At 44.0% G+C, this 13228-nt stretch overlaps 1 protein-coding gene across 2 annotated transcripts in view; it reads right to left on the bottom strand.

Moving 5' to 3' along the window:
- Positions 1 to 213: 213 nt before the first annotated feature.
- Positions 214 to 13228, bottom strand: part of Rad52 (RAD52 homolog, DNA repair protein) — a 20651-nt gene continuing 7636 nt past the window's right edge. The window contains exons 2-12 of one of the 2 annotated variants that reach the window (XM_029535603.1): positions 12486 to 12579; positions 10254 to 10355; positions 9034 to 9127; positions 8790 to 8857; positions 7475 to 7593; positions 6767 to 6842; positions 3151 to 3350; positions 2860 to 3011; positions 1813 to 1893; positions 999 to 1220; positions 214 to 628 (exon numbers count right to left, since the gene is read on the bottom strand). In XM_029535603.1, coding sequence (XP_029391463.1) covers positions 567 to 628; positions 999 to 1220; positions 1813 to 1893; positions 2860 to 3011; positions 3151 to 3350; positions 6767 to 6842; positions 7475 to 7593; positions 8790 to 8857; positions 9034 to 9127; positions 10254 to 10355; positions 12486 to 12572 — 1263 coding nt within the window. In that variant the 5' untranslated portion in view covers positions 12573 to 12579 and the 3' untranslated portion in view covers positions 214 to 566. The other variant, XM_021190620.2, reaches the window with a different exon arrangement.

Here is a 13228-nt window from a genome sequence, read left to right as displayed (position 1 = left end):
CCTAGCACTCAGGAGGGGCAGGGCAGGTTCAAGGCAGCCTGGTCTAAAAAGCAAGATCCAGGACTACATGAAAAAAAAAAATCATCTCCAAAAAAAAACCCCTAGTAAAAAGAATGCCAACTAATCCAATGCCTTGAGCACCCCATTTAAGTGTTGGCACATCTCTGTAAAGGGAGACTACTCCATGGATCCATGTGTGATCCTGAACTGACAACATGACCTTGTTGATAGCAACACTTAGTGGAAAACATTAAAAACCTGAAGCCAAAGGAAAGATAAGGTCACACATGATTTAATGTAGGTAACAGTCATGCTGTGGCTTGGTGGGCTATATGGTTAAAAGAAAGGCAGCCTGCAAGGTCCTAGAATCGGCTTAGGAGTGAATAATACTGAACAAAGTTTATCTGTTGGCCTCCTTCCCATCATGGGGTATGACAACCTTCTTAAGTAGTTAGCTTCCTCTCAAGTCCTCTAAAGAATTCAGCATGAGCCAAGGTGGAACAATTTTGTGACCAAACTGCAGTGTTCCAAAGTCCTTTTTTGACAGTCTAGTAACATCTTTAGCTTCAGGATGGATCTAGTTTTCTTTTCTTCAGGTCCTGGTTCTTCCTATGAGGTCCAGAGTTCTCTGTAGAAGATAATGGTTTAAATACAGCAGCCTTGACTTCCAACAGTAGCCCCCACCACCACATTTTTTATAGCAGATGTGCAGCTTGGTCTTCACATGGGTCCCCTAACAACTAGAAATAGGGCCTGTCTCACAGTTGCCTGCTATTGCATCCTCTTCCCCTAACTGGAGACTGCCTGATTGGGCCTCAGTGGGAGAGAATTTGCCTCGTCCTGCTGGGACTAGATGTCCCAGGATGAGGTGGTACCCAAGGGAGGCTTCCCTTAGGCTCTGAGGAGAGGGACCACCTAAGTCAACTTCTTAAAACGAATTAGCACCTTTCCTTTACATTTTATAGAATTAAACCCAGAACTTTTGTTCTTCCACACACCTCTGCTACCTAGAACATGCTGGTTGGTGCTGCAGGTCTGCAGGTGCCCAGGTCCAGGTTTTTCTTGTGGTTTCTGGTGACAATGGATATGTGGGACGCTGTCCTGGTTGTTGAGGGTTCGAGTGGCAGAGGCTTGGGGTGGTTCTGCTCTACACAAGGGCTTAATGATGTCCTCTAAGTCTGGAGTAAGGTCCCACATTTCAAGGTTCTCTTCAAGGTTATCTACAAAGAGAACCACAGTGTCATTCACAAAAGCTTCCATGTTTTGATAACCATAATGGTGCATGTGGCAGCCAGCAGGGAGTAGATGAACAATTTTCAGGCCAGAGTTCAGTATTAAAAAAACGAAAAAAGAAAAGAAAATATTCCATGCTTTGAACTCCCTCTGACAAATCACAAAATTTAATTCCCACAAATATCCTAAATCTTCCCATTGGTCAGAGCATGTACCAGAGCCCCTATCAGTCAATTTGGGGACCTCTTTCCATTTTTATAAAACTTTATGGCACTAAAAATCAGGTGAAAGCCAGAGAGATGGCTTACCTGGTAACATCACTTGCCACACAGCTCAATTACCTAAGTTCAAGACCCAGGCACATGGTAAGAAACAACTGACTAAAGTTGTCCTGTGAGGACTTTTATGATTCCTTTAAGATGACATCTACAGGCTGGAGATGCAGCTCACTGGTAAGCAGCATTTGCCTAGTGTTGCGAGGTGGGATCAATCCCCAACACTGCACATGACCCCCCAAACTAACATGAATCCTATATCTTCCAAAAAGCACACAGTACAGTAACTTAACACTTGTATTACCTGGGAAGACGACTTTCTCCCAGAGGAGCTCTGAGGCTGCAGTTACGGGGGTGCTGTGTTTTGGAGGGGCTGGAAGCACTGCTACAGTTTGCACAGGAGACAAAGGATAGGCCAGAGGTCACATGCCAACTCTGGGATTAAGTTTTCCCCTCTTGCGCAGAGTGCACCTCTCCTGAGAGAGAGCCAAGTAAACTTCCTTCGGCATTTTGTCTGTGGGAGACAAGGTCTCTCGTGTAGTGCAGACAGGCCTTGGAACACCTGACCCTATTGGGTAAGAGCAGTGTGCCAGCACAGCAGGTCTGTGGGACAGGGGATAGAACTCTGGAGCGGCACCACTTTAATAGCAAAGGCAGAACATTGTTAGCTATCTAGCCTAGTGGATCTGAGACAGGGCAGTAGATCCTAGATGACCCACGCACCCCACCCCCACCCTTCAAGCTCCTGCCATGACCTAGAAGCCAAACTTTTAGGATAATTCATTATTCATGATGAGCCCAGAATGGTAAATGTTTTGGGTTTTGTGGTCTTCCTTTTTCCTACAATAATTTTACTGTTGTGCCAAGGAGTGATAACAGACCCAACACACAACTGTCTCCTGCAACCTTTACTCACTAAAGCTCCCTGGTCTGGGAATACTCCATTACAACGGTCTGCATAACACCACAGAGTCTGTGAGACCTGTGCTTAAATTAAGCTCTTGAGAGCGGAATCTGCCAAAAGCTTCCAACTTTGTCTTATATTCAAAAGCCATCTAAGAGGCAAATACCAGAAACGGAGGGGGTGGGGGTTGGGGGTGTTCTTTGAGACAGGGTCTCACTCTATAGTCCAGGCTGGCCTAGAACTCACAGATCCACCTGCCTCTGCCCCCCAAGTGCTGCAGAAGATTGTGTCAATCATAGCCCGTTGACTTCCCTAAAAAGCCTGTTGTCTTTGTAACTGGGAAAGGGCAGGGCAAATTTTACCATCCTAATTCTGTGGGGTCATCGGTCCTACACGCCCTAGTGAGACATGGCCTGGAGTGAGTCCCAGGATCTCCCTCTCACACACCCTCATGCTTGGCTTCCACCTCTTTGGCAGGTGCATGGCTCTGCTGGTGAGCCTCCATCTGTTGCCGGAACTGCTGCTGAAGCTGCTTCTGCCGGAGCTTCCGGAGCTTCCTCTGGTGAGTGGCATCACTCTCCAAGGTGGCGGCCAGACTGCTGCAAACCAAGTTAACCACAATGGACCCGGCGTGAGGAAGCACACAAACACTTGCTGGTTTCAAGTATAGGAGTGGAAATTGACCAAAGCCACACTAGAAGGGGCCAGAGAGGAAAGGGGGGAACCTGAGTCCGGTACCAGGAGCTGCTGATGTCCTTAGCCCCCTGAAGCTTAATGTTCGAATCATGTGGGTGGCTTGGTCTGCAAGGGGAAGTTGCTTCCTGTGGTTTGGGGGGTCCCAATGCTTCATTCTGTCGGCAGCTGTTATATCTTGCCTGTTCTACAGATGGTTCAAAATCTTCTCTCTTTGTTTTAGTTAAATCCACATCAAGAGGGAGCTAGTAAGGAGAGAGGAGAGAAACACTGAGTGCACCCCACATCCAGCTTTCCTTCCCCACCATGCATAGCTATTCAGACACACACTTGATCCTTGACCCATCTATCCTCACAAGGTGACCGAAATGACCCACAATTTCCAAATTGGTTTGTTTGTTTTTTAATTGGGTTTCTCTGTTTTCTATATTCATGTCAAACTCTTAGGCTAGGCAGCTGGAACTGCAGACATCTGACATTTTAACAAAAGAAAGTCATGTGTTTCAAACCATCCTATACTAATAAAGTTTTAGTAAAAACGAATCTTTGCTTTTGATGAAAATAGTATTTGAATCTTGCTTGCTGATCTGTCTACTTACACCTTCTTCTTTGCCCAGTGACACACACCTAAAATGAAGCCTTAGCAAACAGAGGGCAGTTGCAAGCTCAAGGATAACCTGGGCTTCCCCTTGACACTCTGTCTTAGAAGGGAAGAACAGAGGAAGAAAAAGGAAAGAAGAAGGGTGAGAAGGAGAGAGGGAAAAGAAGAAAAAAAAGCTGGAATCCTCCAGATTAAAAATGAAAAGACACAGGGCTGGAAAGATGAGTCAACCATTAAGAGCACTGACTGCTCTTCCAGAGGTCCTGAGTTCAATTCCCAGCAACCACATGGTGACTCCCAACCATCTGTAATGGGATCTGGTGCCCTCTTCTGGTGTGTGTCTGAAGATAGTGACAGTGGACTCATATATATTAAATAAATAAATAAATCTTTAAAAAAAAAAAAAAAGAAGAAGAAAAGTGTCAACATATGTGTGAGAGAGAGAGAGAGAGAGAGAGAGAGAGAGAGAGCGCGCAACACAAAGACAGAAGGAAACAATTCTTCAGTAAACACTAGCATGTACAGAGACTAACTCTGGGACAGAGAATTTAAAGAGCAAAGCAATAAAACGTTTTAATTAAAAGAAAACTGCCAGGTATGATGGAGCACACCCTTAATCCCAGCACTGAGGATGCAGAGGCAGGCGGATCTCTGTGAGTTCCAGGCCAGCCACAGCTACACCATAAGAGGCAACAAAACCTCCAACCATACGGTAATGAATGTGTAATATATAAAGCAGGTTTTTTTTTTAATGCAATTAGAGTTAAATTGATACCTCTTTTTAAAACAGAATTATTAACATTAAGATGGTTTATGCAACTATAGTAGAAAGAAAATAGACTGTACAAACGGGAAATGTGAAGAATCAAATCAGCAATAAAAAAAATTCAAAACAAAAACAAAGAACCTAGAACAATAAAAGCTATTAAATGTGCAGAAAATTAGCAAAACGAAAGTAGTAATCATCCTATCGATAGCTATTTTAAACGTAAATGGATCAAATCTTAGTAAAAAAGCATGGATTGGGAGTTAGATGGCTCAGCATATGCTGCTCTTGCTGAGACCTGTAACTGCTTCTCTAAAGAGATCTAACTCTTCTGTGCTCCATGGATACTTCATTTATGTTCACAGCCACCCACATACATAAACAGACATACACACAATTAAAAATAACAAAAATTAAAATTAAACAAGCAGTTTTGATGGATGTTACAAAAACCATATCAAATCTATGACACCTACCAAGATCGGAATCTGATCCTAGGTGGATGGCACATGCCTATAATCCTAACCCTGAGGGAGCCCTGGGGCTCCATGGCCAACCAGGGTAGACTAACTGAGGAGCACCAGGCTCAGTGAGAGACCCTGTCTCAAAATATAAGGTGGAGCAACTAAGAAAGACAGCTACCATCAACCTCACTACCACATGCACACCCAAACATGAATACACACCCACACGGGGGTGGGGGAGGTCAATAAATGATGCTGAGAAAGCTGGGTCTTCCTAGAACAAAGGATAAGATATGGTTCACGTCTTATACTACTCACAGGAACCAGCTCAACATAGGCTAAAGTCCTAAGTGTAGGATTCCACAAACTTTTTTTTTTTTTTTTTTTTTTTTTTTTTTTTTTGAGACAGGGTTTCTTTGTGTAGCCCTGGCTGCCCTGCAACTCACTCTGTAGAACAGGCTGGACTCAAACTCAGAAATTCACCTGCCTCTGCCTCCCAAGTGCTGGGATTAAAGGTGTGCACCACCACTGCCTGGCTAACTCTTATGAAAATAAAAAACAAACAAACAAACAAACAAACAAAAACAGAAGATGATCTCTTGATAAAATACCAAGAGAGCCAGGCAGTATGGCAGAGGTCTTTAGTCCCAGCACTCGGAAAGTAAAGGCAGGCAAATGGATCGCCAAGCTCAAGGCCAGCCTGGTCTACAGAGTAAGTTCCAGGACAGCCAGAGAAACTCTGTCTTGGAAAAAAAAAAAAATTAAATATAATGAAATAAAAATAACCTTAAGACATCCATGGAATGGAAGAAAATATTTGTATGTCTTAATAGATAAAGGATTTTAATGTCAAGAATATTTAAAGTACTACTGTAACTTAACAGCAAACATACCAGATAGCCTATTAAAAATGGCATAGGAATTCAATCTCTCTCAAAAAAAGAAAGAAAAAGAAAGAAAGAAAAGAAAGAAAGAAAGAAAGAAAAGAAAAGAAAAGAAAAGAAAAGAAAAGAAAAGAAAAGAAAAGAAAAGAAAAAGGAGAGAGTGAGCCCAAAATGGCCAGCAAGCTTTTGAAACACAATCCAAAGCCATAAAGAGAACAGACGGCACAGTGGGAACTACTGTGAATATTAGTGTGCAGATTTCTCAAAAGAAACAACACAGGAGACACATGATCCAGCACTCATACTATGTGTATCTTTCATGACACTGAAGGCTGAGCTTCTAAGGACATTTACACATCCATGTACACAGTAGTAACAACAGCAGCCAACAGGTGGACAGACAAACACAGTGTAGTCCCCAGGAGACTGTCATGCACACATGAGAGGAAAGGAGAAAGCAGAGGCCACTGGACTCCATAACAGGAGAATGGGGTAGGTGTGAAAAGGCCCAAGGAGACAGAGAGGCAATGCTTCATTCTGTCAGGTAGATACCAGCTCTCCCTAGACAATTATCTGTGACTCTAGCAGCATCTACTACACACCACACTCCAGAGGCTAGCGCTAAGATCCCATAGGTAGGTAGGCAGTGTGAGAATGGAGGTGTGCACCTCCAAGCTGCCAGAGCTAAGGGAAGAAAGATGGCTGGTCTGAACATGTATGGCGAACAGCAATGGCAGAAGACTCTGCACTGGTTCTGAGTCCCAGCCACAGCTCTCTGTCTATGAGATGCAATGGGAAACCTGGCCAGGACACATCTGCTAGCATTAATCTTCTAAGTCTGAAATCATCAGTACAGATGCTGCCAAACACTGGGTCCTCACTTCTCCTTTTAGCTAGTACAGCAAGGACACACTGGAGAACCAGCCAGCTCCTCCTTGCAACATACCTGTTGTGGAAGCTTATTTAGTGACCTCAGGTAGTCTTTGTCAAGAATACAGTTTCCAAGTGCATTCCCAAAACTCCTACAAACAAAGAAGTGAGAAACAAAGAAGCGAGAGTTCAGTTACAACATCAGACTGGCTGTCACAACACCACAGGGCTGCAAACACAAGAGAGGAAATGGACCCTAACCTTAATTCAGTGATGATGGACTATCCCTGAACTCCACAAGCTCTGAGGACAGAGCAATGACATGGCACACAATCTCACAAAATCTCCTACTAAGGGTGTCATCTCTAGGGAGCAGTATGGAACTGATGGAGTCTTTAGGAGCTCCAGGCTAGTGGGAGGCTTAAGTTACGGGGCATCTGTCCTCTGGGACTATGGACCACTGGTCTCTTCTGCTTGTTCTTATTTTTGCTTATCCACCACGATGCATGCTGGTCAATCCTGGACTAAGCCCCTCAAAGCTGAGCCCACCTAAACCTCTGAGTTGCTATATTCAGCCAACCATTCTAAGAACTGATTGGTGACTTGGCACGGTCTGAATTTGGCCATTTATTCGATGGAAAGTCCCTAAGAGAGCAGGGAAACATGAGATCAGGATGACCTGAGACATCTTTCCATGCTATTTAGATTTCTGACCCAAGTGACTATGCCACTTCCTCGGAAATAAGAGCTGAAATAAGGTGGTGGACCCCTGCTCCCTCCTTACCTGAGTGCTCGCTTCAGCCCATCAGTCACAGCCTCCTTCCTGGCCTTCTCCAGTGACAAGGCCTTCGACCGGAGGCCCTCACTAACTCCATAGCCCACATCCTCATGATAGGAACCATCCTGAGGTAGAAAGGGAGTAGAAAGCTGTAGCTCTGCCCTGGCTGCCCAGCCTCCTCTCTGACCAACAGCACTCAAAAGAAAGAAAGACAATGAGCAAACAAGCACCCTGTCCCTGCGGAAGCAGGCCACCGCTGCAGAGGACACAGCACACAGTTTTAGAGATCAGTTTTGAGAAGTGCTGTCTTGGAGCTACCTGGAAAGACGCCTGTGCACGGTGCCAAATCTTTAATATCTAAAGCTTTAAGGTCAATAGAAGTTAAACTAAAAGAATTTGTTTTTACATACACACATACATGTGCACACACAGAGGTGTAGAAGTGCTATGGGGCTATAAATGGAATTTTCAAGCATAAATATAGTAGGACAACAGCAGCGGGAAATATGACTTAAGACAAGCCACGGAAACAACATGACACTTCTGTGATAAAAGTGCAGCTTAGCAGGACATGGCAGAGCAAGCCCTGTAATCCTGGACTCAAGGTTAAAGGCAAGAAGACTGCCAGTTTAAGCATGACCTAGGCTATATACTGAGACCTTTCTACAGCTCTCTATAAAATTAAATACAAAAGCTAGTGGGCCTTGAGTAGCTCACGCCTGTCATCTCAGATGTAAGAGGCAGAAGAAGACGACTGAGCTGCAGACAGTCAGACCATCTCTGTGTGCTTCTCACCCTTCTATGCTACGACACCTTAACACAGTTCCTCATGTTGTATGACACCTCCCCACACAAACATAAAATAGTTTTCCTTGCTACTTCATAGCCATAATTTTACTAATGTTATGAACTATAATTTAACTATCTGAAATACAGATAGTCTTAGGCAACCCCCATGAAAGGGTTGCTCAACCTCCGAAGAGGTCGCCGCCCACAGGTCTAAACCAGTGGTTCTCAACTGAGCTAAGGGGTATGGGACACAGCACTGCTTCAAATAAATGACAGCATCTAATCCCCTATGACACTTAGGTTCTATTGTTACATTATAGAGATTTTCAATTGTCAAGTTACACACACACACACACACACACACACACACACATACACACACACACACACACACACACACACACACACACACACACACACACACACACACACACACACACACACACACACACACAGCCCTGGTCTCCACTCTAGACTCCCTCCCACTGCCAACTTGGTCCTCCCAGGCAGTTGTGGCGCCCCAGCCCCTCACCTTTAACTGCACCTTTACAAATGCACAGACTCCCACGTAGAACTTGCCATTGTGGAGGTCAACAAAATCTAGGAATGGGAAGGGAAAGCAGTAGGGAGACACCGACCCCTGCGCCCTGTCCATGTTCCTCAGCTGTCAGTCAAACCCGCCTGCCCTGTGTCCTAACTCACTGGACCCTCTTGAGCACAAGTGGAGGAGTTCTGCAGTCAGGAGTGTGAGGCAGGCAGCACGCACAGAAACATACCCACATTTTGCTGGGTGATGGAGTGTGCCCAGCCATTGTAACCAAACATCTCATTGGCCAGATTAATTACCCGATGACCTTCAATATAACACACCTAGAAAATAAATTTTTTAAGAAAAAGCTATTAAAGTATCTTTGGCATTTTAAAATGTGAATGAAAGTCATTTATTCCTCATGTGGATATTTTGGGTTTGTTTGGTTTTGTTTGTTTGTTATTTTTTTGTTTTGTTTTGTTTGGCAAAATTTCCATTCCACAGGAAACTTTGCAGCAAGTATTTCAGAGAGTTTTGGAAAAATCAAACCAGAACTACCAGTCTATCTCTGGGAATGGACTAGAGTCAGGAAAAAAAAAAAAGTCAAGCTGACATATGACCATATGACATGGTTTTTTTGTTTGCTTTTTTGTTTTGTTTGGTTTGGTTTGGTTTGGTTTGGTTTTTTGGGTTTTTTTGAGATAGGGTTTCTCTGTGTAGCCCTGGCTGTCCTGGAACTCACTTTGTAGACCAGGCTGGCCTCGAACTCAGAAATCCACCTGGCTCTGCCTCCTAAGTGCTGGGATTAAAGGCATGCGCCACCATCCCCTCGGCATATGACATGTTTTATGGAGGACCAAAAGCATACACAGAACTTTAGCATGGGTAGCTAGGTGTGCAGAATGAGCTTTGTAGGCAGGAGGCCAATACTACACCCTAGCACTAAAGCAAGGTTGTTAAAATTGAAAGCAAGACCTAGCATGACGGTGCACGCCTTTAATCCCAGCACACGGGAGGCTGAGGCAGGTGGATCTTTGTGAAGGCAGCCTGGGCTACAGAGTGAGTTCAAAGGCAGCCAGGGCTACATAGAAGACCCTGTCTAAAAAACACCTAAAACAAATAAATATAATTGGAAGCAAGTAGCAAAGCGAACAGTTTGAAAGATGATGTAAAAAATCTTGACATGGCATCTAAAGATGATGTAAAAATCTCGACATAGCATCTAAAGATGATGTAAAAATCTCGACATGGCATCTAAAGATGATGTAAAAATCTCGACATGGCATCTTAAGAGAGTACTTGTTTGGGCTACTGCAGAAGATAATGAGGGCTGGACCCACCCATCTTAGAGGCACTAGAAAGCATCTAGTAACAGGGACCAAGGGCCTCTGAGTCCATGAAATCTAGTAAAAGCAAAAGGCAGGACCTTCTACCAACAACTAGATACATGCCCATGACCCCACTTACCTTCTGACCTCCTCCGGCCATGCGGCTGCTAATGTACTCTGGACCCAGCCTCTGTCTCAGAGCTTTCTGGATGGCCTGGTATTCATCTGCTGTGTACTGGCTCTATAATCCAGAAGGAACTCAAATTGGTATGCATGCCATTTCTCGCACAGTGAAGCCCTCCCTGAGCTTCCAGACACAGCATCTCTTCCCACTGGTAAATACTGAGTAGAGCTGAGGAGGCCAGCAGCAGGAGAGGCTCAGACATGAGCCGTAGCAGGCATGAGGCTCAGGTTCCATCTGAAGCCCGAGGGAGGTGATGATTAGGCATTCATATACATACACATATACATATATATGAATCAAAGCACTGCATGGTACCCTACACAAAGCCTAACTTTACGCACCCATTAAAAACTGCTTTAAATGCCTGTGAACTGGAGACTAGATAGATCACAGTAGTAGGGGAAACCTACCTCTATTATTCTGCATAGAAACATCGCAATAAAATGACTCTTACTGATACATTACTACATTACTACATTGATACAATACTACAATAATAAAATGACTCTTACTGATACATTACATTACTCTTACTGATACATTACTACATCCATAGATCCATGCATCATTCAACCCTCCTCACAGATACACAACTAGACAGTATGAGGAGAGTAAGGGACCTTGGCACACTCTGCCCTAAATGGAATGTCTTCATTAAACATCTCCCCTCAAGGTTCAGGGATCTATGCAGAAGAAGAGGCAGAAAGATGCTAAGAGCCAGAGATGACTCTAAGCAAACAGTGCCTACCAGACACAAGAGGACTGACAAACCCAAACTCAGAGACTGGAGCTGCACACACAGAGGCATGCACAGGTTCAAACCAGACAGAATCTCAGCATTGAAAAGGGGAAGTGGATGCACAATCCCACCCTAGACAAGAAGCCACTAACCAGGGGCCATTTACGACTGATACCTGTTGGGAAAAGGAGATCAGGAGTGTCTGGACCTGTCTGGACCTGTCTGGACCTGTCTAGACCTGTCTCTGACGATCAGCCACACATGGGGCATGGGGCATGCTGAGGAGTAGCTGACCAATTAAAACAACTCCATGGAGTTTGGGGGGGTTGTTTGTTTGTTTTGGGGGTTTGTGGCCTTTTTGTTTTTTGTTTGGTATTTTTTTTTGTCTTATTTTGTTTTAATTGTTGTTTTGGGGTTTTTTTCCCCATTTGGAGAGATTTATTTTGTTTTGATTTTAGAGAAAGAGCTTACAGCTGGGTAGGTAGGGAGGTAGAAATATTTGGAAAGAGTTAAACATGATCAAATTATATTATTGTAAGAATAAAAAAATTTAAGCTGGATATAATAGCAAATACTTTTAATTCCAGCACTTAGAAGGCAGAGGCGGATGGATCTCAGTTAGTTCGAGACCAGCCTGGTCTACATAGTGTGAGTTCCAGGACAGCCAGGGCTATGTAGAGAAACCCTGTCTCAAAAGAGCAAAAACAAACAAAATAATTAATATAAAGGTATTGCTTTAAAGTACTGAGAACCTGAGCTGGAGAGATAGCTCAATGGTTAGGACTATTTGCAGTTCTTCCAGCAAGAGCAGAGTTCAGTTCCCTACACCTACATCAGGTGAATCAGAGCCAACTATAATTTCAGCTCCGGGCAATTTGACACCTTCACACACGTGTCCTAAACACTATACATTCAAATAGAATGAGCACAAAAAATTTACACCTACATGTAATCACTTGTACTCTTAGTTTTTTCAATTTTCTTATATTTCTAAAATGTGTCTATTTTGCATATGCATGTGTAGGCGCAGTGTCACAGTGTGCACTGGGCTCAGAGGATGGCTTACGGGAGTCAGTTCTCTCTTCCCACCCTGCGGGTCTCAGGGAGCCACCTCAGTCATCAGGCAGGCAGGAGGTGCCTTCGCCTGCTATGCTCGCTCGCTGCCTCACTGGCCCTACTACTAGTCTATTGCTGCAAAGCTCACAAATACACATAGTTAATAAAGACTGTAAGACAGAAGGACAGACTCCTATACCATGCTGGGGATACAACTCGGTAGTAGAGACTGAGTTCTGTCTTCAGTATCGCAGAGCCAAACAGCCAAGACCCTGGAGTACTGCATCCAAAGGAAAGGGCCAGGGACTAGGCAGTGGCACATGACGACAGAGCACTGCAGCCTAACAGTCCTCACTTAAGCTCCTTCTGCAAGGGGTACAGCAACCAGTTACCTGTCCAAAGAGGAGTACAGACTTCCCAGCAACAAAGGGAGGATGGTTGTCACACCCTCTGTGGGCTGCTTCTTCAGGCCCAGCCATGTTGACTCTGTTTAAATAAAACATTAAAACAAAATTCAAAGAATGCTAAAGGAAAAAGCAAATCTATCCGAAATCAGATAAAGCACTTACTTAAGGGACAAAGTCTCTCAGGGGTCAGCTAGGAGCTACCAAGACACAGACAAGCCTATAGTTGTTCCCACTTTCAGTTAACACATTTACTATTATGGGTTAGAAAAGGTGACTATTTACACTGAGAGCACATTGTGTCCTATCAGTATTACAAAACTTGCTGTGGAGGCAGATGATGGTGGCACACACCTAAATCCTAGCGTTCAGAAGGCAGAGGTGGACAATCTCTGTCTCAAAAAACAAAACAAAATAAAATTCTTGCTCCAAAGCCGGGCGTGGTGGCGCACGCCTTTAATCCCAGCACTTGGGAGGCAGAGGCAGGCGGATTTCTGAGGTCAGCCTGGTCTACAAAGTGAGTTCCAGGACAGCCATGGCTACACAGAGAAACCCTGTCTCGAAAAACAAAAACAAAAACAAAACAAAAAACATAAAAAAAATTCTTGCTCCAAGGAAACAGTCACTTTACTGCTAAGAGTAAGAATAGTAAAAGATGTTGAACTGTCTGTCTCTGGCAATCATTTCACAATGTATGAGATATATATATATATATATATATATATATATAT

Source organism: Mus pahari, chromosome 2 (assembly GCF_900095145.1).
Source record: "Mus pahari chromosome 2, PAHARI_EIJ_v1.1, whole genome shotgun sequence".
Taxonomy (NCBI): Eukaryota; Metazoa; Chordata; class Mammalia; order Rodentia; family Muridae; genus Mus; species Mus pahari.
The sequence above is the reverse complement of the archived record's forward strand: the minus strand, read 5'-3'. Positions and strand labels throughout refer to the sequence as shown.